A 27,259-nucleotide genomic window follows, 5' to 3' on the forward strand; every position below is an offset into this window, starting at 1 on the left:
AAAATATGAGAAATGTATACTTATATACATAAGTCTGTAATGTCATGTATTTTATAGTAAAGATTGTTTTAATTTTAACACTTTTAACTACTAATTTTAATTAGTGAATACTACATTCTCATGTAAGTTTTTGTAAGTTCTGTTACTTAGTTCTGTGTTGCTATGGTCTAAGGACTAATGCAATAAATGTTATTCTTTCACAAAACAACACAAACAATTCCTTGCTGGATCAGATAACGAGTCCATCTACCTTGGAGGCCTTTTGCCATTGTACTTCTTTCTGCACATCCCGTTTCTTTACTACCAATTGGAGCAGTGAATGGAAGCACCTTAAGAGACAATATACTGAGCTAGATGGACCAACAGGCTGACTCAGTATAAGGCAGCTTCCTATGTGGTTTCCATATTGAAGGATGAAACAGTAAAATGTACAGGAATATTCTGGCTCATAGAGATTTGGGGCTTTACAAAGGGCTTTTCTACACAAGGCATGTATTGGCCACTCATCATTCCCTACTCATGCAGGGTTTTTTTAAAGCAGAAAAAATGCAGCATTTGATTGTGAAAGCGAAAGAAAACTCAATTTCCTCTTCCGTATTTGCGCTATTCTGTTATATCACAGTGCCACCTAGAGGTTACGTAGTGGAAAAGCAGGTTCTATGCTAGTTCTGTTCACACAGTGGACAACCAGCTGTCGACCAGGAACCCACAAGCAGGACATGAGTGCAACATCACCCTGCCGCCCATGTTCCCCAGCAACTGGTGTACATAGGCACACTGCCTCTGGTACTGGAGGTAGCACAGAGCCATCAGGACTAGTAGCCATTGATAGCCTTATCTTCCATAAATTTATCCAATCTCCTTTTAAAGCCATCCAAATTGGTGGCCATCACTGTTGTTGTTGTTGTTGTTCAGTCGTTCAGTCGTGTCCGACTCTTCGTGACCCCATGGACCATAGCACGCCAGGCCTTCCTGTCCTGCGCTCTCTCCCGGAGCGTGCTCAAGTTCATATTCATTGCATCGGTGATGCTGTCTAGCCATCTCATCCTCTGCCGTCCCCTTCTCCTTTTGCCTTCAGTCTTTCCCAGCATCAGGGTCTTTTCCAGGGAGTTTTCTCTTCGCATTAGGTGGCCAAAATATTGGAGCTTCAGCTTCATTATCTGTCCTTCCAATGAGCAGTCAGGGTTGATTTCCTTTAGGATGGACTGATTTGACCTCCTTGCAGTCCAGGGGACTCGTAAGAGTCTTCTCCAGCACCACAGTTCGAAAGCATCAATTCTTCGGCGCTCAGCCTTCCTTATAGTCCAGCTCTCACAGCCATACATTACGACTGGGATCATTACATCCTGTGAAAATGAATTCCATAGTTTAGTTCTGCACTGTGTGAAGAAGTCCTTCCTTTTATCTGTCCTGAATCTCCCCCCCAATCAGCTTCATGGGAGGACCCCCGTTGGGTTCTAGTATTATGAGAGGGAGAAAAATGTCTCCCTATCCACTCTCTCCACACCATGCATAATTTTGTACATCTCTATCATGTCTCTCCTTACTGACCCTTTTTCCAAGCTAAACAATCCCAGCTGTTTGTAACTTTTCCTCATAGGGGTGTTGCTCCAGCTCTTGATCATTTTAGTTGCTCTTTGCTGCATTTTTTCCAACTCTACAATATCCTTTTTTAGATATGGTGACCAGAACTGTACAGAGTATTCCAAATGTGGTCACACCATAGATTTGTATCAGGGGAGTATATATTGGCCATTTTATTTTCAATTTGTTTCCTAATCATGCTTAACATGGAATTTGCCTTTTTCACAGCAGCCCCACACCGGGATGACATTTTCACCAAGCTGTCCACAACCCCAACATCTCTTCCTTGGTTAGTCACTGCCAGTTCAGATCCCCTCAACATATACCTGAAGTTGGTATACAGAGGCATGCTGCTAGGACTAGTAGCCATTGCTAGCTTTATCTTCCATGAATTTGTCTAATCCCCGTTTAAATCCATTCATGTTGGTGACACATTTCATAGTTAAGCCTGCACTCTGTGAGGACATTCTTCCTTTCATCTATGCTGAATCTCCCATCATTCAGCTTCATGGAGTGATTCCAGGTTGTAGTATTATGAGAGAAGCGTATCCACTTTCTCCACACTGTGCATAATTTTATATACCTCTTTCATATTCCTCCACCCCTTGATTGCATTTTTCTACGCTAAACAGCTCCAAATGTTGTAACCTTTATTCATAGTGGAGTTGCTCCAACTCCTTGATCAACATACCAAGCTGCCTTGCATCAAGTCAGACTACAGGCCCTAGCTCAGTATCCTTGACTCTCAAAGTTTACTCAGAAGTAAGTCCCACTCTTACTGCTTACTGCATGCGTTGTTTAACATTGCAGCCTCGGCCTAGGAGAGGCTGTGCAAGGCATCAGAAAGCTCTGCAGGAAAGCCCACTGAATTCCATGGGTCTTACCTAGAAGTGTTTGTAGGACTGCAGCCCTAATGGAGTCTACAATAAAATTCAAATCACAGAGGGATTTACGTGTGTGTGCTGCAACAAACAAGGGATCTTGTGGCCCTTTAAAACTAGCTGATTTATTGGGACATTATCAGCTCCTGAAGGTTAAAGCCCACCTTGTCAGATGCAGGGCCCATTGACCTCAGTTGGAAGCTTATAATATGTGGAAAAAGCAAACAAATGTGTGAAGCACAGGGCACCCCAACAGGAATATATGAGTACACAAAAATATGGGATTTAACAAGTATACTGGTTTATAACTTGTTCCACAAGAATGTGTCAGTTACTACTGGAATGGTTCCATATTCTTGTTGAAGAAGGTTGCTGCAAGAAATGTTCTGGTCTCAGCCATCCAGTCTCTTTTCAAGTGGAAGGTTAAAGCTCAGCAGATTTCATATCACTAGAGATTTATCTCCCTATGGAAGGTTGTCTCCAGTGAACTGCCCCATATTCTCTAGGTCAGCCCTGAGTTCACCTGAACCAACAGACTAACTGGGACAAGAACTGTATGAACTGTAATGAGAAAACTGTAAAGAAATGTTTGTTGGAATGTTTTTCTGAAGAAGTTGTGAAACAAGTTATACTGGTATACTTGTTAAATCCCTTATTTTTGTGTACTCTTACATATTCCAGTTAGAGTTCCCTGTGCTTCACGCATTTCCTTTCCTTTGTCTTGGGAACCTTCTCCTGTTGGCTTTGTGTGTGCATAAGAGGGGGAGAAAATGGTCAACAACGAGGTCCAAACGCCATGAAATGCAACAGGTACGGGAAGCCTGTGACCCAGTCCTATGCAGAGTTCAAATGTCTGGTCTTCAACCAAGAGCTATTTTAGATTGTGCCCAAGTTGCTGGGAATGGCTAGCTGGATTTAAAAAAAAAAAAAAGACCAGAACCTCATGCTGTATCAGAAACTGTTTTTGAAAGTAATTTAAGAAGCAGCTTGCTTATGTGCCATGGTTTGGGGGTGGTGGTGCATGCCTGCGCTTGTGAGTTTACAGCTCAAGAGACACAAACACTAAGATGCCCACAGCGAATGGAATTAGATGTTTGGTTCTTTGGATCCCAGCCATTATTCTTACCTTGTCTGGGCTTTGTAAAGAGGTGTCACGGCCCTACTGGTATTACCCCTTGCATTTTACAGCCTGTGGGCCTGATCGTTTATCCTGTGAACATAGGATGATGCCATAAAGCAGGTCAGGGGATTGATCCATCTAGCCCAGTATTCCACTCTGATTGGCATGGTCTCTGGCCAAGAGGGCTCCTTCACATCACTTGCTCCTATTATTGATGATAATGACAATTAAACTGGAGATGCCAGGAATTAAATGTGGGACTTTCTGCACAGATGGAATGTGCTGTACCAGAGTTATGGTCTTCTTTCCGCCGTGTGTTTATAAATACATGCGCCAGCTAAGGATAACACTTCAGTGCATCTGATGAAATGGCCACTGCTCTAAGGAAACATATGCTGCAGTCTCTTCGTTGTTTTTACAGCCCAGTTTTGTGATTCAATAGGCCATCATGAGGGCTACTGGGGGAAAAGGGGGCAACGCAGATTCTATCTTTTAATACCATAAATTGATAAACAACTTGAGAGGGTTTTACCCTTACAGGCGGCCTAAAAATAATTTTAAATTTTAAAAAACTGAGGTGTCACAGTATTTTCTTTGGCTACTTTCACAAGTAACATTCAGAAAACCTTTTTGTCATTAATACACTTAGGGCAAAATCCTATTGATTGTGCCCTTGATGAGTGGAAGCTTGGAGGCTTCTGATCATCTAGTGCAGGGTGGTTTGGAGCGGGCAGGAAGGAGGCTGGCAGAGGCTCAGAATAACTTGTATCCTGGCCTTTCCAGTCTCCTCCCCTCCTCGCCCACTGGAGTGTCCCCTGCCCCCTGCAAGGGGGCAGGGAAGGGGGTGTCTGATCTCTGACTCCCCTTCTGAGGTTGGGGCACTGTCTCCAGCCTTGGAAGTTGGAAATGCCCAGAATCCTATGGCCCTTCAGACAATCTCTAGGAGCTATAGGATTGCTCCCTTAAAAACAACAACACGTGACTGATGAATGCAGCATGTAAGGTAGCAAAGAGCCATTTTTAATAGTAACAACAGTCCCTTGTAACATGGCAATTTGATCTGAATGATCTGGGCGGTGCACATTTTGCTGTTCCTCTCAACAGGTGCACTCCAAAAGGAGCACGTTATCATCAATCAAGGATCATCATGAGAAATACAGCATTCAGAGTCCCCTCCTGGAGGCATGGTCTCTCTGGAACTCTAAAACCAGTGTGAAAACATTCAAATCTGAGCATGAAGATTGTAATTTGAAGTGGCAACATCAGACAATGCAGAAAATACACACATCCATTCAGGTTTGTCTTGGGAATGCATCCTCAGTCTTCCAGAGTGCTGCTGTTCTTTGTGCCTCCCCAATGCTTTCCAATCCAGGGACACAAACAGAAAACATTGCACATGGGTTTCTCCTTTCTCGTGCATGAGTGCTTCTATATCCAAGTGAACATCCGTGGATCTTTCTGAGGGCCAATTTACAAGGACATCTCACCAGTTCCTGTTGCAATGTGCAATACAAATTGGGCAAATGCCATTAATGCCCCAGTCCCATTACTGGAGGCAGTATTACCACAGTATCCCAAGGCCCACCTATCCCTTAAGTGTCTGTGAGTTTCAATATGCCAGAGGTCTCCTTCTCATATCGAACTTATGAGATTTTAAGGGAGGAGGAAGAGGGGTCCTTTCATTCAGGATTCTCATAGTTGGTGAAACTCTGTAGCAGCCCTGTGACATGCTTGAAATCCGGCCTTTCATTTGGATTAAGTTTCCAACATTTACACATGATATTGTACATCATGGGGGGGCACTTGTCGGGGCAGTGCATCTTGAAACCGGTTTGGACGTGCTTGAAAACTTCACTGTTGCTCATACCTGCAAAAAGAGGTGAAAACTATAAAGTTAATCATTTAAAAAGATACAAACATGTAGGTGTATTTGAAATGACCCACTGTTAACAACGAGGAGTTTTATGGCACACATTTCGGCATCAGCGTTTGTAGACTAGAGTCCACTTCATCGGATTAGATACACTTCTTGTGTCTGATGAAGTGGACCGTAGTCCATGAAAATGGATGCTGTAATAAATTTGTTAATCTTTAATGCACCACAAGACTGCTGTTTTTGCTACAGCGGACTAACACAGCCACCCCTCTAGTCACTGTTAAAGGACTTATTGGCCAGGCATTGGTCTATCTAGCCTAGTACTGCTAACTCTTGGCTGGCATTAGCTCTCCATAGAGTCTGGTGGAGGTTTTCCCCAACACCTGCTACTTGAGACGGTTTTAACCAGGGATTAAACCCAAGACCTTCTGCTTACAAACGAAGTGTGAGCTCTACCACTGTTCTCCACACTAAGATTCGAAAATCCAGCAGAGGGAAGCATTTTTGAGCTGGTTGTCTCTAGGAAGATGGGCCTAATTTAAGATCCTGGTTTTAATTTGTGCGTACATGAAACTTTCCGCAAATTCATAAAACCTTATCAAGTTCCTTGAAGTCAGTTTTGCAGTTTCAAACATTATCCAATCTTTGAAATTCCACGTTTGGGGATAATTTTACACAACACATTAAAAAGTCTAACACAGCAATCCTATGGTCCCTGGGAGAGTGTCCATGCCTCGCAGGTGATGCTGAAAGAACTGCACTGGCTGCCCTCCAAGGTTGGGGACGCTTCAGTGGGTGGGGAGGGGAGGAGACCGGAGAGACCAGGATACGAGATATCTTGAGCCTCCTCCAGCCTCCTTCGCTCCCTCTCTGAAGCGCCCTCGAAAAGCCCGTCTAGCAAAAATCACCAAAGACGGAGGGGTGAAGACTGCCTCTGCTGCACCTCCTGCCCTACCAGCTTTAGTCTGGGAGGGCATAGGAATCTTAGAAGCCTCTGAGTTTGTAGGCTTCCGAGCAGCAAAGGCACATTGATCAGATCAATGCTTTTTAAAGAAGGAAGGTCTCCTTTGCTACATTCCTAAGGAAGTACAAGTTTTTATGTTTAACTCCCTGAATCTAAAACATGAACTACAAGATCTGTGCTGTAGACCCAGTACCTGGATATGGGTTCTGGCCCAGGGTCACAATTTCATAGAGAAGGATTCCAAAGGACCAGACGTCAGATTTGATGGAATAACGTCCATGGGAAAGTGCTTCTGGTGCTGTCCATTTGTAGGGAATGTTGTGGGAGTAAGAGAGATAAACATCATCCTGCAAAAGCAGAAGAATGAGATGTTATGTGTGTAACAAAACCTTTGAACACTATAAATGTAGTATATATGTGCTAAGTTAATAATAACAACCACAAGAACAACAATGCGCATAAATCTAACTGTTCTCTCTCCCATACTTCCACGTCCTATGCATATTTTCTCACACATAAATCTCTCTAAATTCAGTGGGACGTATTTCCAAGTAAGGAAATGCAACGATAGTATGACAGTTCTCTTCGAATGTCAATACTGCCTCTTTTTCAACCTAAGTGGGACTGAAAATACCTTGATAAGCCTGGCCATCCCAAAATCCCCCACTTTGCAGATGTTGTTTTCTCCAACCAGGATGTTCCTGGCAGCCAGGTCTCGGTGGATGAAATTCTGCGACTCCAAGTAGCACATCCCATCAGCCACTTGGGATGCCATGTCAACCAGCTCTGTCATTTGCAGCCGCTGCCCTTCGGAAGCTGAAAAGAAGCATACTGTAACATCCTTACGAGTGCCCCTCTCTTGCCGCAAGTTGCTTCTGAAAGTCTTGGCTCTTTTTCATTGCTGCAACAGTGGTCTCTGAGCATAAATGTACAGGAAGGGGTGGGGGCAGGCAAAGATGTACGGAGGCACAGGGAGAAGGCACAGTTGTCGGTGGACATGTTGGAACAATCATCCTCCCAATGCACTCACGGGGGACCTAAAGCGTTGCCTGACCTGCATTCTCTCCCCAATGGAAGGTGCGGGACAAGCAAAGCCACGTCCTGGCAGACATGCCGGGAGGATCTTCCTCTTGCCATGCCTGCCAGGGACCAAACAACATCAGGGGGTGCAACCACCACCCCTTTGATATTGGGGGGGAAGGCCCTACCCTGTTTGATGTCATTGGCCCACGGAGGGCTGGGTGGGGGTCATCTGGCCACCCCACCCACTTTGGTTGCCCTCCCCTGGTGTACATGATAATACACACACACACACACACACACACACACACACAGATAGATGTTGGAGAACGAATGAAACGCCTCGGGAAAAGGCCTCACCTCGGAGGAGTTCTAGCAGGTTCCCTTTGCTCATGATCTCTGTGATGATGTACACAGGATCTCCAATAGAAGAGATGGCATAGAGGGAGAGGATGTGCTTGTGTCTCAGCTTCTTCATAGCCTCAATTTCGTTTTTGAACATGTCCTGGTATGTCAGGTCAGCTGTGGGGGGTGGAAAAAACAAGCCCATGTATAAGTAAAGGAAACAAACTTGTGCACTGTTTCTAGGTCAGGAAACGTCTTTGTACTGTCTGGAGCAACTCAAGAGTGTTTATACTATTCCAGGTTTGGATATGGGGGTGGATACCCCAGTGTGATTTTGCAAAGGATTCTGGGAATACTTTCAGTTTGCATGGGAAGCTGAGGATGCAGGCTGTGGCATAGCGGGACATTTTGCAATGCAGGTGCTCATCATGACAGCCCCACAGCCGTGCCCCCCACCCACCCCCCACCCAAAGAGAGTCCAAAAATGCAGGCCCTTGTGTTGATTCACATCAACAAACCAGTTTTAGCAGGTTTACCTCCACAGAAGCAGGTGTTTTGTACAGCTAATGGGTCTTAATCGCCCATTCAAGACCAGGCCACTCTGAAACACTTTGCGTTACAACAGGGAACAGTATCTTGCTGCTTGGGAAATGCATTTCCTCCCAGATACTGTAAGCATTGCAGCCCCACTCAGAGGGAACAGATGAGATCAGGGTGCCTGCTAACAAGAAAGGAAGTTCCGCTATGCCACCGGAGCTCCGCTGTACCGCTGGGGGCAGGAAGCCGCGCAAGTTCCAGAACGGAACATGGTGAGAGGCTCCTAAGTCGTGTTGCCTGAAGCAGCAGCCTACACCGAGCCAGCCCTCACCTCTATTCTGCTCCATACGTAGACAGAGCTTTCTTTTCTGGAGAAGCTCATGAGTGCAGAAATAAAGTACGCTTGAGGGTGCCTCTATAAAAGTACGGCTCCTCTCCGGTTATAACAGTTTAACGTATGAAGCTGCCTTATACCAAATCAGACCACTGGACGATCTAGCCCACGACATCAGCCTTCCCCGACCTGGTACCCTATCGATGTGTTGACCTGCAATTCCCATTGGCCATGTGGTGCGCCGACTGGCAAGAGCTCTCCGTGCAGTAGAGGCTGGTGGCTCCGACGTCAGTGGGGCAGTGCATCTGCTCCGGGGTTCAGTCAGAACTCTAAAGCAGCTCTCCACGGTGCTTCGCACCGCTCCGCTGACATCAGAGCCAGCAGCCTCCACGACTCAACCAGGGGTCCCTGTCAGCCCTACAGGAGACGCCAGCAACTGAAACACTCACAAAATGGCTCCAGTCTCAACCAGGTAGGAATTTTTTTTAGAAAACCCGTGAGCTCAGATTTCTGGAACAGCAATTAGTATGAACAACGAGGTAACATTTTGCAAACTGCATAAATATTACCTGACTTTGGGGTCAGTTTGCTTCTGATAGCGAAGCTTTCTGGTCTGCAATACACCGCCCCGTCAAGAAGCCTTGGTAAGCAAACGGACTCAGCTATGCTCTTTTGTAATAACAAGCAATGCTTAGCAAAATTAACTTGAGAGTTCAATATACTCTTGGTTCAAGTGTTTTGATACTTATAGCCTGTTGGGAAATCTATATCAAAGAAAGAAAGAGATTCAAAGATTCCTGTACTATAAACCTGGACTGCAACCCACAAAACCTGGATCGCAACCCACCAAACAACTCTACGTGTACACCTTTTTCAAGCGTGTTCTTATCTGCTCTGGGGTGGGTGGCGGTGGCAGCTCAAACGAAGTAAAACCGTCCCAACTCTCTCTGAGACGCTTGTGTGGAGCTATCACTTGATCATCCCCCAACAACAACCTCTGCAGACCTCGCCCAGTGTCTGCACACTCAGCAGACAGCCAGGACACAAACAGGATGCACGCAGAACCCCTGCTGTATGGCCCCCTTTTTAGAAAAGAAAGCAGCACCCTGACGTTGACCGTACTCGCTGGTGTTTCCCTTGGGTGGTTTGTTAACATCTGGCATTCTGGTTGCGGTTTTGCACTTTCTGGTGGAGACGCCGTGTCATCAAGGAGTTCAGCTACCTTGTCTGTTATTTATGGGATGCGCCTCACACAGCTTGTGCTCTAGGAACTCCATTTTGACCTGGAAGTCTGGCTAAGCAAGGGTGGAGGATCAGCCAGGGCAAGGAAGTTGTCATTTATGCTTGCTGATCTCTAACCTAGCTAAATCATCAAGAGCCACCAAAGGGACAAATAATCTGACCTGATATATGCTAGCTAGGGGATGTTGGGAACTGTAGGCCAACGCATCTGGAGGGTGCCAGGTTGGGGGAAGGCTGTGTTAGTCCTACTTAAAGTAGACCCATTGAAATCAACAGGACTAGTTAGACTAACAATGGATACAACCCATAAAGCACTTTCCTGAATAAAGCCAAACTCTCACCTCTGGGGAGCACTTTGACTGCAACTTTGACTTTCTCCTTCCAGTATCCTTCATAGACTTCTCCGAAGTATCCTGCGCCCAGCTTCCGGATCAGACGGAACTCTTCCTTTGGCCTTTCCCAGTCATCCCAGTGCGGCATCGCCGTGGGTTCTTGCTGGAGTCAAAAAGAAATGGCAACACTGTCGTTAAAGGTTTACCCAGAAGCTAACATCGCCCCTGAGCCTTCTTCTTGCGTTCCTCCTTTTCCTCCACTTTTCTTTTTTGTAAAAGAACCGCGGGGCCCTTCAGTTTCACATACCATTCTGGGCTTGCTTAATTGGCCTGCAGTCAAACCACAGACCAATTGAGACATATTGACACTGCAACCATCTATTGGTTTTATACCAGTTCAGTTGTCATGATTTTCCCCAAAGATCCTAGGAACTGTAGTTTCATGAGGGTACTGAGAACTCTGTTAGAGGTCCCTCCTTCCCAGATTTATTTATGCACATGAACTATTTATACGCTGCCCTTCAAAAAAAACTTTTCCATGGTGGTTTATAAACAGATAAAACAATAAAAACAGCAAATCAATAAAATTTCAAGCAGCAGATAACAAGAGCAGCACAAAAAACAGTAATTAAGGATGAAAATTTCATGTTTTAAAAAGCCTGTCATCATAATCAACATTATTATTACGTCTTTGCCCGGCACCAACATAACATCAAGGTAAGTGCCAGGACAGCCCATTTGGGGAGGGCTTTCCACAAACAGAGCACACCATGGAGAGCAGGCCTTCTCTTCAGGCACAACCTGCCACACCTCAGAGGGCATCAGGAGGAGGCCCTGTAAATATGAACTCAGGTGGTTTGTGTAGAGACGGGCAATCCTTCAGGTATCCCAAGCCGAAACTAAAGGGCTTTAAAGATAAGCACCAGCTTTACAGTTCCCAGGATTGAATAGGGTAGAAGTGAGTAACCAGAAATGGATGAGGGGCCAGATGAACACACGCACCCAGCCCTCTGCTGGCTGACGTCAAAGGGGGCAAGGCCACATCACCTGACATCATTTGGTTCCTGGTGGGCACTCTGGGTGTATGTTTTGGTTGGAGAAGGCCTGAGTGCAATGAAACCACTTCCCCTGCCCTGTGCTTTCTCCCATCAGGGAGAGGATGTGAAGCAGGAGAAGCTGTTCAGCCCGGCTTCGCTTGTTCTTCGTTCGAAGGACAACTGATGAAACCCATTTGTCTGACACTTGCAGAAGCCTCGGCAAGTGCCTGACGAGTGCAGCCACTGTTATATCCAATTGGGAGGGAGAATGGCACACAGGGGAATTCCCTTGTTATCTCCAATCACAGATTGGAGATAACAAGGGGATCTCTCTACCTGCCTCCTCCCAAAGCCCAAACCTCTGTGGCAGACAAGAGCAGACTAGGGCTGCAGGACAGAGGCTGTCCACCCATGCCCTAGGGAATGGGCATTACTATGAAACCATGTGTAAGTCTGAATGTCATATCTGAAATCAGTGGCTATATTTATGCATGCATTTATTTAAAATACATTTTATACCACCTTGTGAAGCCTTCTTAAGGCAGTTTACAAGATAAAGTTATAAACAATAAATGTGGAATACAATGAACTAAAATAGCAGTGTAAAATTTTCTTCCAATAACAGCGACCGTAAAAATTCAATGTATAAAATAAAGATCAGCATCCATTCATTTAAAAGGAAACTGGAACATCCAGTTCTTTAAGGCTTGTTTAAAAACAGTCCGGGACGGAACCAGACCCACCTCCCATGGTAAGGTATTCCATAAGGATGGGGCCACAACAGAAAAGGCCCTTTCTCTTGGGCTCGTCAACCTGATTAGATAGATACATAGATACATAGATAGATGTCATAATGGCTATATACTGCCTCCAGAATTTGAGTTGGCATGTGTCTGAATATCAGTTATTTGGGAAACAGTGGGACAGGCCTATTGCCCTCCTGCCTTGTTTAGGAGATATCCATAGGCACCTGGTTAGCCACTATGGCAAACAGAATTCTGAACTAGATGGGCTTTTGGTCTGATTCAGCAAGGCTCTTTTTATGTTGGTAACCAAGGAACACCCTTCGTGTGCAACCCACTTCACAGGTGTACCTTAGCCTAAGAACACCTGCCCAGACAAGAACCTTCCGTAACTAACATCTACCTGGCTGGCCATGATAGGTTCCACACCCTTATGAGGTTCAATCTGCAGGTGCATGAAGCAGGGCCTTCTCCGTGGTGACACCACCATTGTGGAATGCTCTTTCTGGGAAGCCTACCTGGCGACAACTCTTTATATTTTCAGCGATTGGTGAAGACTCTCTCTTCCGGCGGCCAGATCTTTCCAGTGAGTCACTGATGGAACCTTTTGTTGGTTTAATTTAGGTAGCTCCTTGCTTATGGAACTTCCATGTAGAGAGGCAGTATACCTCTGAATATATCATGGAGACAAACAACAGCAAGTAGCCATCATTCCAATGCCTTGCTTGGGAGCTCACGCATGTTTTACAGAGAACAGGGAAATACCAAAAAACACTGGCCAGAGAAGGACCCTTTCCCTCCCCCACCCCCAAACTTTACAGTTTCTTGTTCTGGAAACTGGAAATTCTGGTTGTGCAGCTAAATTCTGGCTGGCTGACAGTCAAAGGTTGAACTGCGCCTTATTTTCTTTTATCAAACGCTCTTCTGTCAAATCTCACAGCGCCAGTAAATCACTTCTGTTTGATAGCAGAGAGGTGGTTTAGCGTAGTGACTGAATGACTGAGCTATGAATCAAGAAGTGCCCAGTTTGAATCTCGCCTCTGCCGTTAACGCAGAGTCACCTTAGGCCGCCCCCTCTCAGCCTCCGGTCTCCCTGCCATCTGCAAATTATGGGTATAATAATATTGACGTACCTTGTTGTCAAGATCACAAATAGGTAATGCACGTAAGGGTGCCATCCTATGCATGTTTAGACACTGAAAAGGCCTACAACTCCCAGCATGCCCCAGCCAGCAAGGCTGGCTGGGGCATGCTGGGAGTTGTAGGCCTTTTCAGTGTCTAAACATGCATAGGATGGCACCTTAAAGCACTCTGCAAGCACAATACAAGTGTTAAGTATTATTACAATAATAAGCTGAATGTAAGTTGGTGCCAGTTTAGCCTGCGTCGGCTTGCACTGAGAAGGGCTTTTCCACTTCTGTACTTACCTTGTAGCAAGGGATCCTCAGTTTCAGGCCGTGGGTGAGCCCCTTCTCTTTGTAATACTCGATGAGGGAAAGCAGACTGGGAAAGGACCTGGTCGCGTTCATGTAGAAATTCCCCTGGCCATTCCACAAGATCTTGTAGTGTCTCACCTGTGAGTCATCTCGGACTGCGAAATCGGGGAAAGGAGGGTTGAGAGGAGGGAAAAATCCGTCTGGGGGGCGGGGGGAAACACCCAAGTTGTCAAAAATGCTGATGTCTTCCTGTTCCTGTAAATGCCCCCATACAAATTGGGCAACATGCCAGCTCTGACACAACAGATCGGCTGCTTGGAAGAGTCTCTACCATGCTGCACGAGCATGGGAGAAGCTTCAGGGAAATCATCGCTATTTCGAATTTTTAAAATGACAGATATTCCAGCTGGGTAGGGAACCCGGAGGCAACAGATGAAGGGTGACCAGATACAAAGGAGACTCCTGCGCCTTTAAGAATTGTGCAGGGATTTTAGGAAGGGCAGCTCACCACATAGCGCTGGGGCTCAGGAAAGCTGCACCTTCTGGAAGGGAATTCCCACTTTTGCCCAGCTTTGAATGGTGCCTATTCTGTTTCCCAGCACTGAATGGTGCCTGTTCTGTTTTCCTGCACAATTCAAAGTGCTGTTTTTATCCTGGATAGCAGTAAACCAGCCCTCCCTAACCTGGTGCCCTCCAAATGGGTTAGACTACAGCTCCCATCATGCTGGTTGGGGATGGTGGGAACTGGAGTCCAACACCTCTACAGTGCCAAGGTTGGGGAAAGCTGCCCTTAATGACACGGGAGCACTCCCTGTCCCTAAATAAATCTGCCTGGAAGTTGTGATTGGTCTCAGAGGCCCTGCTCAGGATTTCCGCAGTGGCTGAACTAAGGCAGGGGGCTAACCAGTGACAGCGTCTTTTCAGTTGTAGCACCTGATCTTTGACATTCCCTTCCTTTTGGTGCCAGGTGACCATTCATTCATTCATTCATTTTTTTGCCTAGGCCTTTTAGGGTTTTTTTTTTAAAAAGGCTTTTAGTTCTATCTCGGTTCTCTGCTGGATTTCAACAGCTCACCATGATCTGTTTTTGAGGATTTTTTATTGCATTTTTGGTTTTGATTAGCAAGCTGTTCCGAAAGTCATGGCTGAAGAGTGGCCATGAAAATAGCAGCAATGAATGAAAAATGAGTATGAAAATCCGTAGGGTTCTCTCTCTCATTCGCATCTAGTCACATGAGTGGGAAAGGGAAACACCCTTACCTGACAGCACATACTCAGCCCCCTTCTTCTCACTGATACGGACCAGGAAGGCACCAGTTTTATTCTCTTCTGACATCAGCCGATGCACCGTTTCAGAACGGGAGATCTGCCCAAAAAACCACCTTTGCGAACAAGATAAGGACATAAGAAATTGCCTGTCTGGGTCAGACCACAGGTCCATATAATCAAGCATTTTGTTTCCAGCAACAGGCAGACAGATACTATGGGAAGCCTGCAGGCAGGATGCCAAGGAGATGGCCATCGACTGCTGCCTTTTAATCGCTCATCTCAGGTCAGGCCCTTTCTTTGTGGATGCATAACCCACCTCTCCTATAGATGGATCTTGGAGAAGCGTCTCATTCAACAATCTGAATGCAGGAGTCCCAATTTTTCTGGTGGCCATGCTGCATTGATTATTGTCCCTCTTTTGCCTTGCAGGGGGAGGTTTGGGGAGGCCTTAAAAAACTGATAGCGTGACTTGCCTCTCCCTCTTTTATTTTTAGCCCTCTTCCTTCGGATCTCTAGAAGTGAAATCTCTGAACAGGAGAGGAGTTGCATCTCTTCTCTAGTGTGCATGCATGTCAATGCCTGCGCATGAACATTTAAGAAGCCATGTAGTGCGCAGCCTCCATTTCATGCACACTTCAGCAGATGCTGGTTTTCTCAACCCCACAAGGCAGCTTGCACCCACTGAAATACCTTCTTCCTTCCACACAACTGCTAAACGAACAGGAGTCCCTGCAGCTGTGCAAGAACAGGATGCGACGAACTACAACAACAGCGACTGAGAAGAGCTATAGGGCCGGTCTTGTAATGTGTCCGGCCAATGGTATGATCTACCTCGACCCCCTGTGGCTCTCCTAAGCCTCCACCTCTGCTCCTTGAAATCTTTTAACTGGAGATGTGGATGCCAGGGCTGCCAACAGGCCTGCTCCATCCCCCCAAACCTGCCCTGCTCTTGTGCCTTTAAGTGCAGCTTGAAGGGCAGAAATCAGCATGCTGAATCTTTTCACAGCACAGAGATAAGCATGAACTGCACATCTGGCTTCTGTTCAAGGCACAGCTACAATGGCTGATTGAAAAGTTGGCAACCCAAGTAAGGCCTGGAACCTGGAATATGACACCGGCACAGCAGCACACGTTCCGCCATTGTGTCAGGGCCCCTAGGAAAGTTCTCCCCACGTCAGGCTAGCCAACAGCCCTATTTATCTAGGGCCATTGATTTGTTTTATCATTCTAGGGCAGGGTTAGGCAACAAGGTCCTCACAGGTGCCCCCAGACTCCTTCCTTGGCACCCACCAGGGTGCCCTACCCCTCCCACTGTTTTTTAAATTAACACATTTTCTTACTTGCAGCTGGGATGCTGCAAAGGGAGGGCCTCCAGGGGTTGCCATTTGCATTTCCCATGAATGCCTTTAGGCTACATGATGGGGTTCAGAGACATGCTTAGGAAATGAAAGAGCGAGGGAGAAGGCAGAGACTGGGTTCACACAACACACTACTCCCACACTCAGTGGTTGAGTTGTCTGAGTGGGTTAGCATGTTGTCTGAACCCAGGACATTTTCTGCAAAGTGGTTTGTTCACCATTCAGCATGGCTTATTTTTCCCTCAAACAAGCCACCTTGATAACCCATGGTTTGTCATTCGGTTACTCAAGGTGGTTAACAAGCCACCCTGCAGAAAATTTCCTGGGTTTGGACAACATGCTAATCCACGGCTTAACAAACAACCCACACTCAACCACCGAGTGTGGGTTAGCGTGTTGTTTGAACATCCCCAGATGGATGGATGGATGGATGGATGGGGGCATATGAGCGTGAGAGAGAGAGACAGACTGCATCTATGGATGGTGATCCAGAGTGTGTGTGAGAGAGAGAGAGAGAAAGAGAAAGAGATGAGGGGAATGAGTCAGCTGGCAGAGGAGAGGGGAAAAAGAGGTTTCTGTTCGTGCTGAAAACTGTGGGCTGAAAGGAGTGGTTTAGAGTGTGTTATGACTCAGACCCCACCTCTGCCTTGTACACAGTCATTTGGGCAGGTTATGTGTCCTCTGTGACTGGTTACACATCCCATGGCAGCTATTCAATGGTGGGGCCCATGACAGTTTCTCAAATTGCCAAATGTGCCCCAAAGGGTTGCCCACCCCTGCTCTAGGAGGTCCATCTTGGTACCTTCCCCCTGCGTGCAGCTTGGCTCGCTTGCTTGAGTCATCTGGAGCCTGGCCTCTACTTTTGTCATACTGTGCAATTTGGATTTCAGAGCCTGATCATGGTTACTTTGTCCTTCCCAACTCTGTGGTTCTCTCTCTCTCTCTCTCTCTCTCTCTCTATATATATATATATATACACACACACACACACACACACACACACACACACACATATATATATATATATGCATGGATCTAAAATGCTAAATCCTGTACAGAAAGCTGTGATCCAGCACCACATATGTTCTGCGATCCTGCACAAGAGCAGAACCCCCAGAGAAAGTGGGTGCTGTATTTAGCTTTCTGAGACTGTCAGCTTTGCATCTTTTGCAGCTCAAAAAATCTGTCGTAACTTTTTAATGACATCTGCTGTGAATTGCCAAGGAGACCCTTTATTATAACATAAAGCTGTATGAGCTTGGCCAGCTTGTTCGTTTGGTATATTTCTGTTATATAAACTGTTTTTTATTCTCAGCGTCAATTTTTAATGAACTTACTTGTTTGAACATTTGCATGGTTATTCTGTTTTATTTTGGCCTGATCTTAGCATTTTTTACTTTCTTATTTTCTGTTTTTTGTTTTGCTCCCTGGATTCTCCCTGGAGAGCCAGTGTGGTGTAGTGGCAAGAGTGTTGGGCTGGTAGCTGGGAGATCCGGGTTCTAGTCCCCACTCGGCCATGGAAGCTCACTGGGTGACTTTGGGCCAGTCACAGACTCTCAGCCCAACCCACCTCACAGGGTTGTTGTTGTGAGGATAAAATGGAGAGGAGGAGGATAATGTAAGCCGCCTTGGGTTCCTTGCAAGAGGAAAAAAGGTGGGATATAAATACAATAATAAATAAATAAATAAATTCTGCTTTTAGGTATTCATTATCAGATGTTTACGCTTTGGGCTTACGTTATATATGCCTGTATTGTAACTTGTATTTGTAAAGGCTTTTGTGCTATGGACAAATAATAAACAATACAATACGACTGTCAGCTTTGCTTTTGCTTTATATTTAGAGCAAGTTTCTAGTTCCTTTGAAGGAAAAGATAGGCTTGAAAGGCATGGGGGAACTCCTCAGAAGCTGGAAGGGAATAAGATTCCCACAGCAGTCAAGGTGCAACACTGCAATCCCCGCATATCCCCAAAGACCAGCTGGAGCAGCAGAACACACGTGTGCTTGATTTGCTTCTGTTAGCACAGAACAGAGGGGGAGAGGGTTAAGCACAAAGCTGGCTAATGATGAGTACTTACGGTTCTGCCTCCACAGTCTCTTGCTTGGCCAAATAGTTGTAAGGTACATAACCTTCCTCGAAACCCCTGCTGGGGACACCCAACCTCTGGGCCCACCACCAGTCTCCTTTCTTCTCAATCACCTGGAAAAGGTCTCCTGCCCGGAAGCTTAATTCGGTCTCCGTCATAGCTTTAAAATCCCAGAGACTGGTGTAAATGCAGTTCCTGGGTCCTTGCAGTGGGTCTGACTTAGAACCCATGGTGTCACGCTAAGGAGCTGTAGCGGGTGGGAAGAAATCTTATATCTCTCTCTGTAAAAATTCACCACCACAATTTTTCCAGCCACCAATGCTTTTCAAGTATCCCCACTCATCACAGTCCTCAGGGATACAACACAGGGAGAAAAAGCCCTCTCCACTTCCTCTTCAGGAGATCATAATATATCCCAGCCCTGCCCTGTGGTTTCTCCTTGAATAGACAAGAAGGAAGGAGGTGTTGACACAGAGAGAGAGAGAGAGAGAGAAAGATGGGAAATCCCTTCCTCATGTCTCAAGGCCTGAAGCAAATTGGGCAACAGGTTGAAGAAAGCTCTAGGATTTTAAACAAGCCTTGAGAAATGGGATAAGACAGTGGCTCAGACTTAAAGAGTTTCCCTTTCAAACCTTAGTTCAGCCTGGAACTTACTAACAGCACAAGCCTATGCGTGTTTACTCAGAAGTAAGTCGCACCATGTTCAGCAGGGCTTTCTCCCAGGTAAGCATACATAGCATTGCAAGCCGCAGTTGTTTTAGGGTGAAGCTTTTATTGTGCAATTGCCCTGTCTTCACAGAATTTTAGGGGGTCCAGATGAGTCTGTCCTCAACACAGCTACCCCTTTAGAAGTGGTTTCAATTTGTAGCTCTCCCATGGTTTCCCACCGCTTCTTCCAGCTTTTTTTTTTTAACCAGGAAAAAAAAGGCCCATTAAGAGCACAATCCTATGCATGTTTAGATAGGGGAAAAAGTCCTACACTTCCCAGCATGCCTCAGACAACTTGGCTGGCTAGAGGGATGCTGGGAGTTGTAGGACTTTTTTCTGTCTAAAGATGCATAGGACTGGACCCTTAAGGAAGAAAAGCTGGGATAGCCACACAATGCCTCTTGATTGGTAGTGCTAGCAAGACCCCTCCATCTGGAAACACCTGCTTCAACTCACTATCTGTAATATGGCCTACCAGGGCGTTACATACTGACCAGGATAAACAAGCCAGTTCTTTTGACTGGAGCCTTCTCGTTTACTTTGTACTCTGGTTGGAAGGCAATGGCAAACCACCCCGCTCCAGTCTGCCATGAAAACGCCAGCGAAAGCGGCATCCCTCTAGGAGTCAGCAATGACTCGGTGCTTGCACAGGAGGAACCTTTCCTTTCCTATACAAACCCACTGCAATATAGTCCACTGCTTGTATTCCCATACTGTGGGGAGAGAGGGTGAGTACTAAGAAAAACTCATTGTATTTTAAGCATCTTGCAGTATAATCCAGCATTATACTGGTCTTCAGCTGGTTGGCGCTGATCCACTACTGGGTTGCAGCCTGACCTAAGGTGGGCGTTATTACCACCAAATATACTCATAACAGAATCTCAGAATGCATATTTGTGCTGAAGATGGGTCGCAGGTCTGACAAGGTTGAAGACTACATTTGTCCTTCTGTACAACCACGTAAAAATGCAGCAACAGACGTTACAACCCCGACCCCGCTTTCTGTTGGTGGGTGTTTGGGATTTCTCAAAAAAGAAGCTCCAAACAAAACGCATCCCGGTGGGTTGCAGCAAAAAAAAAAAATCTAGTGGGAAAAGTGGGGCTTGCAACAAAATGTTGCAGCGCCAAGTGCTCCTGTTCAGGGTTCCAGCTGGCCTCCCCTGCCCTTTCCCAGGATACTCCATTGCATTCCCCTCCCCTGCCCCCAAGAGTCAGCGTTCTGTAGCCACTGAGCACGCTCAGCCCTTAGATATGGTTTCATACTTCTGCGAACCTTGGGGTTAACCTAACCCTGCTGTGGCTTCCCGCTTGAGCAGGGATGGTGCAGTTGTGGCTACCTATGGGGCCACCCTCGGCGCACGAGTCAACTATACGGGATTGCCAGCCGCCTCCGTCGACCCCCCCGACAGCCAGCGACAGAAAGCGAAGTCGTCGGTGCTACTCCTGGCCCAGGGGGCTGCCTTTTCTAGTCACGCCTCTTGTGCTTGTCCAATAAGAACCCTTCCTTCCTCCCCTATTCCCGCCCCTCTGCAATGATCGACGTCTCCCGTGCACGACCCCTCCCCGCTTTTCTCTTCCTTGCTTCGGTCCTCCGCACCTCGTTGATCCCGAGAAGAGCTTGCCCGTGGAGTCTCTGCGCTCGCCTCCTTTCTGCTGATCGGCATGGCTGCAGGCCAATTGAGAAACAGGATTGCCTCACTCACCCCCCCCTTATTTCGCTTGCTTTCTTCCTTCCCTGCATTAGCAGAAATCTCCACCCTACACCTATAATACTCTCTCTCTCTCTCTCTCTCTCTCTCTCTCTCTCTCTCTCTCTCTCTCTCTCACACACACACACACACACACACACACACACACTTTATAAGCAAGTACAGCAGCGCGGGTCTATGAGACGAGACTTCAGACCCCACAGTTGAGCAGTAGCTTTGTTAGGACCAACCCAACGCCCGCAACGATGTGCAAACTTCCGCGTTCCCCAGAACTCTTCATCAGGCTATGTCGTACAAAAAAACAACAACGGGGGAGAGGGGGTATATGCAAACACACACCAGAGTCTGAGATGTGTTCTGTCTGGGAGATGTTCCTTTTATTTATTTGGGCTGGAAATACAAGCTGTTCAGGGCACAAACTAAGCCCGTTGTTGCGGGGAGGTCGATATTCTGTTTTGAAAAGGTGGTGGGGTGTGGCGAAGTTGACTGCTGTAGCAGCAGCAGCAGCAGGGGGGGTAATTAAGGGCGCAATCCTGTGCATGTTTAGAAAAGGTCCTACAACTCCCCATGCTGCTTGGGGAATGCTAGGAGTTGTGGGGATTTTTTCCTGTCTAAACATGCATAGGATTGCTTCAAATCACTCCCTTGCTTTGGGGGCATTGCAGCAATCCAATTTGCCCCCACCGCTGCTCTCCCACCCGCGGTGGCAGGAAACTCGGCGTGGAGATCAGGCTGGAGCAGCGAACTGGAAGGGACTCTGCGCTCCTGCGCAGAGTTCAGTGCGCCGAAGCGCAGGACTTGGGATCAACGTATGCAGACGATACCACCCTAATGGCAGAAAGCGAGGAGGATCTAAAGAGCCTCTTGTTGAGGGTGAAAGAGGAGAGTGCAAAAGCTGGTTTGAAACTCAACATTAAAAAAACTAAGATCATGGCATCTGGCCCCATCACTTCCTGGCATATAGAAGGGGAAGAAATGGAAGCAGTGACAGATTTTACTTTCTTGGGCTCCAAGATCACCGCAGACGGTGACTGTAGCCATGAAATTAAAAGACGCTTGCTCCTTGGGAGGAAAGCTACGGCCAACCTAGACAGCATAGTAAGAAGCAGAGACATCACCTTGCCGACAAAGGTCCGTCTAATCAAAGCTATGGTTTTCCCAGTAGCAACGTATGGCTGTGACAGCTGGACTATAAGGAAGGCTGAGCGCCGAAGAATTGATGCTTTCGAACTGTGGTGCTGGAGAAGACTCTTACGAGTCCCCTGGACTGCAAGGAGGTCAAATCAGTCCATCCTAAAAGAAATCAACCCTGAGTGCTCATTGGAAGGACAGATACTGAGGCTGAAGCTCAAATATTTTGGCCACCTAATGCGAAAAATCTCTGGAAAAGACGCTGAATCTGATGCTGGGAAAGACTGAAGGCAAAAGGAGAAGGGGACGGCAGAGGAGGAGATGGCTAGATAGCATCACCAATGCAATGAATATGAACTTGAGCACGCTCCGGGAGAGAGCGCAGGACAGGAAGGCCTGGCGTGCTATGATCCATGGGGTCACGAAGAGTCGGACACGACTGAACTACTGAACAACAACAGCCATGCCCAGGAACAGCCGGGCTGCCACCCTACGCCACTCCTCACAGAGTAAAGCCCACTGAGCGTACTATCCACCCCGAGTTGCTCAGTATCAGGCTGCCAGGGTGCCACCCCATGCAAATTTACCTGGTCATAAGTCCCATTGGCATCCCTGGAATTTACTTCTGAGTAAACAGGCCTGCTAGAAAAAAGAATCGCATGGAGCAGCTGCATCGCTGATAACAAATAGTGCCCTATCCCGTCCATACTCACCATGCTATTTTGCATCGATCCCCCCCCCCCATTCCTTAGGCTCAAAAAAGTGGCTTCGACACCCAATCTGCTTCCATGCAGGGTGAAACTGGAGCTTCAGCAGGATCAAAAGCCGAGCATCTGAGGCGTGGCTAAAGAGAATATCCCCAAGCATGTGCAGAATTTACTCGCCCTCACCCACTTCTTCAGAGCAAGCATTTCTGCAAGTCATCTCGCAGGGCAAAATGGCAGAGGCCAATAAGTGTAGCTAAAAGAGACTCCTTTAAAAGCCAGTCTCAGATAGATGAGCCTCCATCGCTGAAGACAGGCTACCTGATAAAGCCTAATGACGCTGGACACAAATAACAGGTGTGCATGTGCGTGTGTGTCCTGCCTGCTGTTTTTGATCCACCCAGAAGTACTGTCGGGAGCGCCCTTGATGCCTTCTGGAATCCTCAAATAGCCAGAATCAACACGCAGACGATAGGGCTCTTTTCCAAGGCTTTATTTCCATTCAACCTAATGACGCTTACAGATGTTGATTGCCTGAGCCTAATGAGGAAAACATAAGAGAGCTGCCTACTCAGGGTTTCTAGCCTTAGTGAATCAGTTGATCTCCATTTGGAGGGTAAAGGCGGGAAGCCTCTGAACTTAAGGGCTAGGAGGCGAAAGTCCACCCCTTTCCCATGGGGCATCGGGACGCAGCTGTTGACGTCACGCCAAGCGGGCTGAGCACCTCCTCTCGGCGCCACCCATCTCCCGCTTGTCCCTGCGCCAGCACCTAGTGTCCCGAATCTCCAGTTGTCCTTCCCCCTGCCTGCCAGGGTCGCTACCGCTCTCTGGAATGTGAGCAGGGAGGGGCTCTCCCTCCGGCGGCGCCTCTGAACAGCGCATGGGTTCCTTTCCAATGTTTTCTATCTCTTCCTCAGAATCAGAACTGCTTTGGGGCTCTATGCACTCCGATCCAACCCTGACAAGTACCTGGCAGCAGCTGTCACTGCCGGAATCAGTCTGACCAACCCAGCAGGGCTCTTGCGGTCTGACGACCGCGTAGATAGCGCATAGCCGAAGCACCACTGGTCAGACTTTCGGCCCCTACAAGAATGGGAGAAAGAGGCTTCTGAAGCCCGCGATGTCCCATCGTTGCGCTGCTTCTCGTGCAAACTCCCCTCCCCCCGCTCTGCACTCGCTCTGGATTCTGCTTGGCACGATGATCCAGTTTAGCGATGCGCGAAGCGATACAAGAGCAGAGCGCTCCGAGTGCACGCAGAGCGGAGTCCTGCGGCTGCTGCGCAACCCAAACAGCTCGCACGGGGGCATGTTGCGGTGTGGTTGCACGTGTGTGCAACAAGCTCATTGCCAGCCAGAGGCGTCATTAGAAGAGGTCCACCTGGACACCAGCCCAGGATCTTTTTGAGCTGTGCCCCAGATCTATTGAGCTGTCCTAATTGCCTTTTTTTTTTTTAACATTTTCCCATTGACTTGCATTGGAAAACAGAAATGGCCATAACTTTTTTCGTTTGCATAATAGATTCATGGAATTTGGAGAACTGGTAGCCCCTATAGAGCTTATTGAACCTGCCCAATTTCAGGCAGTTAGGTCCAGTGGCTTTTGTGCTAGCCATGCATAAATTTTCCTTTTCTCAAAGACTAAAACCAAAAGTAAAAAAACCTGTCAAGCCATACAGGGGTTTAGAGATCCTAATCAGAAGGTGTTTAAGGTGACCATTAGGAGGTCAATATCCCTAATCTCTGGTGTAGGTTTTTTTTGAGGTGCAAAAAAACCTCTCTCCCCCTACTTTTCTGCTCCTCCATGCCCACTGTTGGGAGCTTGCTTGCAATGAAATTTTGAAGCGGGAGAAGAAAGGGAAGAAAGCGCTCCATGTGAAATACTGGTATTTCACACCACATCTGATTTTACTACCCCAAATCGTAACCTTTGGCTTCTGCAGAAGTTTAGTAGCCTCAGTACAGCAAACGATCCAGTCAGCCTCCACAAACTTCTTTCCCCTCCCCCCCCACTTTAGTTTCTCCTGAATAGCTGTAGGACTCAAATAATTCCAAAGGGAGGGTTAGGACTATGTGGCATCATGACTGAAGAACTGCTGAGGCTTTTAAATAGGTTCTGCAGTTTTAAAAAAGCTAGAAAAAGCCCTCAGCCACCTCACCTCATAAAGTTAATTTAAGTACACCAAATATACACCCCAACCACAGATGCTGAAGAAGCAGAAGTAGATCAGTTCTATGAGGATCTGCAGCACCTACTGGATAATATGCCAAAAAGAGATGTTATTTTCATTATAGGAGACTGGAATTCTAAGGTGGGTAGTCAAACGACACCTGGAATTACAGGCAAGCATGGTCTGGGAGAACAAAATTTTTATTATTAATTTATTATTAAATTTATTAATCGCCCATCTGACTGGTCACCCAGCCACTCTGGGCGATGTACAACCCCCATAAAACAATTTAAAACAATAAATTTTTACCATAATTTTTTTTTTTAAATACCCTAACCCACCCCAAATGCCTGCCTGAACAACCACGTTTTTAATGCACGACGGAAGCTCAGTAAAGAGGGGGCATGACGGAGTTCCCTAGGGAGGGAGTTCCACAGAGTGAAAATGAAGCAGGACATAGGCTGATAGAATTTTGCCAAGACAACTCACTGTGCATAACAAACACTCTCTTCCAACAACCTAAGGGACGACTTTATACATGGACTTCACCAGACGGTTGACACCGAAATCAGATTGACTACATCCTTTGTAGCCAAAGGTGGCGGACATCTATGCAGTTGGTAAAAACAAGACCTGGAGCTGATTGTAGTTCAGATCACAAACTTCTTATTGCACAATTTAGAATCAGACTAAAGAGAATAGGGAAGACCCAGAGATCAGTTAGATATGAGCTCACGAATATTCCTAATCAATATGCAGTGGAGGTGAAGAATAGATTTAAGGGACTAGATTTAGTAGATAGGGTCCTGGAAGAACTATGGACAGAGGTTTGCAACATTGTTCAGGAGGCGGCAACAAAAAACATCCCAAAGAAAAAGGAAACCAAGAAGGCAAGATGGCTGTCTGCTGAGACGCTGGAAGTAGCCCAAGAAAGAAGGAAAGCAAAAGGCAACAGTGATAGGGGGAGATATGCCCAATTAAATGCAAAATTCCAGAGGTTAGCCAGAAGAGAAAAGGAATTATTTTTAAACAAGCAATGCGCAGAAGTGGAAGATGATAATAGAATAGGAAGGACAAGAGACCACTTCCAGAAAATTAGAAACATCGGAGGTAAATTCCAGGCAAAAATGGGTATGATCAAAAACAAAGATGGCAAGGACCTAACAGAAGCAGAAGAGATCAAGAAAAGGTGGCAAGAATATATGGAAGATCTGTATAGGAAGGATAATAATATCAGGGATAGATTTGACGGTGTGGTCAGTGAGCTAGAGCCAGGCATCCTGAAGAGTGAGGTTGAATGGGCCTTAAGAAGCATTGCTAATAACAAGGCAGCAGGAGATGACGGTATCCCAGCTGAACTGTTTAAAATCTTGCAAGATGATGCTGTCAAGGTGATGCATGCCATATACCAGCAAATTTGGAAAACACAAGAATGGCCAACAGATTGGAAAAGATCAACTTATATCCCCATACCAAAAAAGGGAAGCACCAAAGAATGTTCAAACTATTGAACAGTGGCACTTATTTCACATGCCAGTAAGGTAATGCTCAAGATCTTGCAAGGTAGACTCCAGCAATTCATGGAATGAGAATTGCCAGATGTACAAGCTGGGTTTAGAAAAGGCAGAGGAACTAGAGACCAAATTGCCAATATCTGCTGGATAATAGAGAAAGCCAGGGAGTTTCAGAAAAACATCTATTTTTTTTTTTTTTTTACTATTTTAAGCCTTTGACTGTGTGGATCATAACAAATTGTGGCAAGTTCTTGGTGGTATGGGGATACCAAGTCATCTTGTCTGCCTCCTGAGGAATCTGTATAACAACCAACTAGCAACGGTAGGGGTGGACGAAAGTCACTTACCTTTTCTCGCAGCTTGTTCGCGGTGGGGGGGAGCGCTTCGCTGCTCCCCCCGCGAAGTTCAGGCCGGGGGGGAGGCTTCCCGCCTCGCCCGGCCGAAATTCAGGCCGGGGAGGAGGCTTGCCGCCTCGCCCGGCCGCGAACGTGAAATTAAAAAAAAACAAAAAAAACGCCCCCTGATAGGCTACGTGACGATTCACGTAGCCTATCACGGCTAGATCTGCAAAGTCAGCCGTGATAGGCTACGTGAATCGTCACGTAGCCTATCAGGGGATGTTTTGTTTTTTTTTTCTTTTATTGCAATGGCAGCGGCGGCAGCCGGTCGAAAGACCGGCTGCCGCTCCCGCCCCGCTCGAACACCTGACGAACCGCCAGCTGGACCCGCCGCCGGGAGGGACATTCAGGGAAGGTAAGTCCCGTCCCGGGGGGGGGTGTGGGGGGCGGGGGGGGTGCGGAGGATTTCTCCCCGAAACTTGTTTGGGGGGCCGAACATGTTGGCGCTCGGCCCCCCGAAGTTTCGGGGAGAAATTCTCCGCCATCCCTAAGCAACGGTAAGAACAGACCATGGAACAACGGACTGGTTTAAGACTGAGAAAGGAGTACGGCAGGGTTGTATACTCTCACCCTACCTATTCAACCTGTACGCAGAACACATCATGCGATGTGCTGGGCTTGATGAAGCCAAGGCTGGAGTTAAAATCACTGGAAGAAACATTAACAATCTGAGATATGCAGATGATACAACTTTGATGGCTTAAAGTGAGGAGGAGCTGAGGAACCTCATGAGGGAGGTGAAAGAAGAAAGTGCAAAAGCT

At 46.8% G+C, this 27,259-nt stretch overlaps 1 protein-coding gene across 2 annotated transcripts; it reads right to left on the minus strand.

The window, feature by feature from the left end:
• Window positions 1–4,576: 4,576 nt before the first annotated feature.
• PTK6 (protein tyrosine kinase 6) lies at window positions 4,577–20,364 on the minus strand. Of its 2 annotated transcripts, XM_084854390.1 has the most exons (9): window positions 20,148–20,364; window positions 18,158–18,413; window positions 14,712–14,833; window positions 13,443–13,606; window positions 10,245–10,398; window positions 7,806–7,967; window positions 7,060–7,241; window positions 6,619–6,772; window positions 4,577–5,452 (listed from the first exon to the last, which is right to left on the minus strand). In XM_084854390.1, the coding sequence occupies exons 2-9, from the start codon at window positions 18,394–18,396 to the stop codon at window positions 5,265–5,267; spliced, it is 1,365 nt and encodes a 454-aa protein (XP_084710516.1). In that variant the 5' UTR covers window positions 18,397–18,413; window positions 20,148–20,364; the 3' UTR covers window positions 4,577–5,264. The 2 variants fall into 2 exon arrangements, with proteins under 2 accessions (XP_084710516.1, XP_084710515.1); XM_084854389.1 differs by lacking the exon at window positions 20,148–20,364 and having other exon boundaries at window positions 18,158–18,547.
• Between the last annotated feature and the right edge of the window lie 6,895 nt (window positions 20,365–27,259).

Source organism: Heloderma suspectum, chromosome 4, assembly GCF_057233095.1.
Source record: "Heloderma suspectum isolate Gila_16-S chromosome 4, 16-S_ref, whole genome shotgun sequence".
NCBI classification, from domain to species: domain Eukaryota; kingdom Metazoa; phylum Chordata; class Lepidosauria; order Squamata; family Helodermatidae; genus Heloderma; species Heloderma suspectum.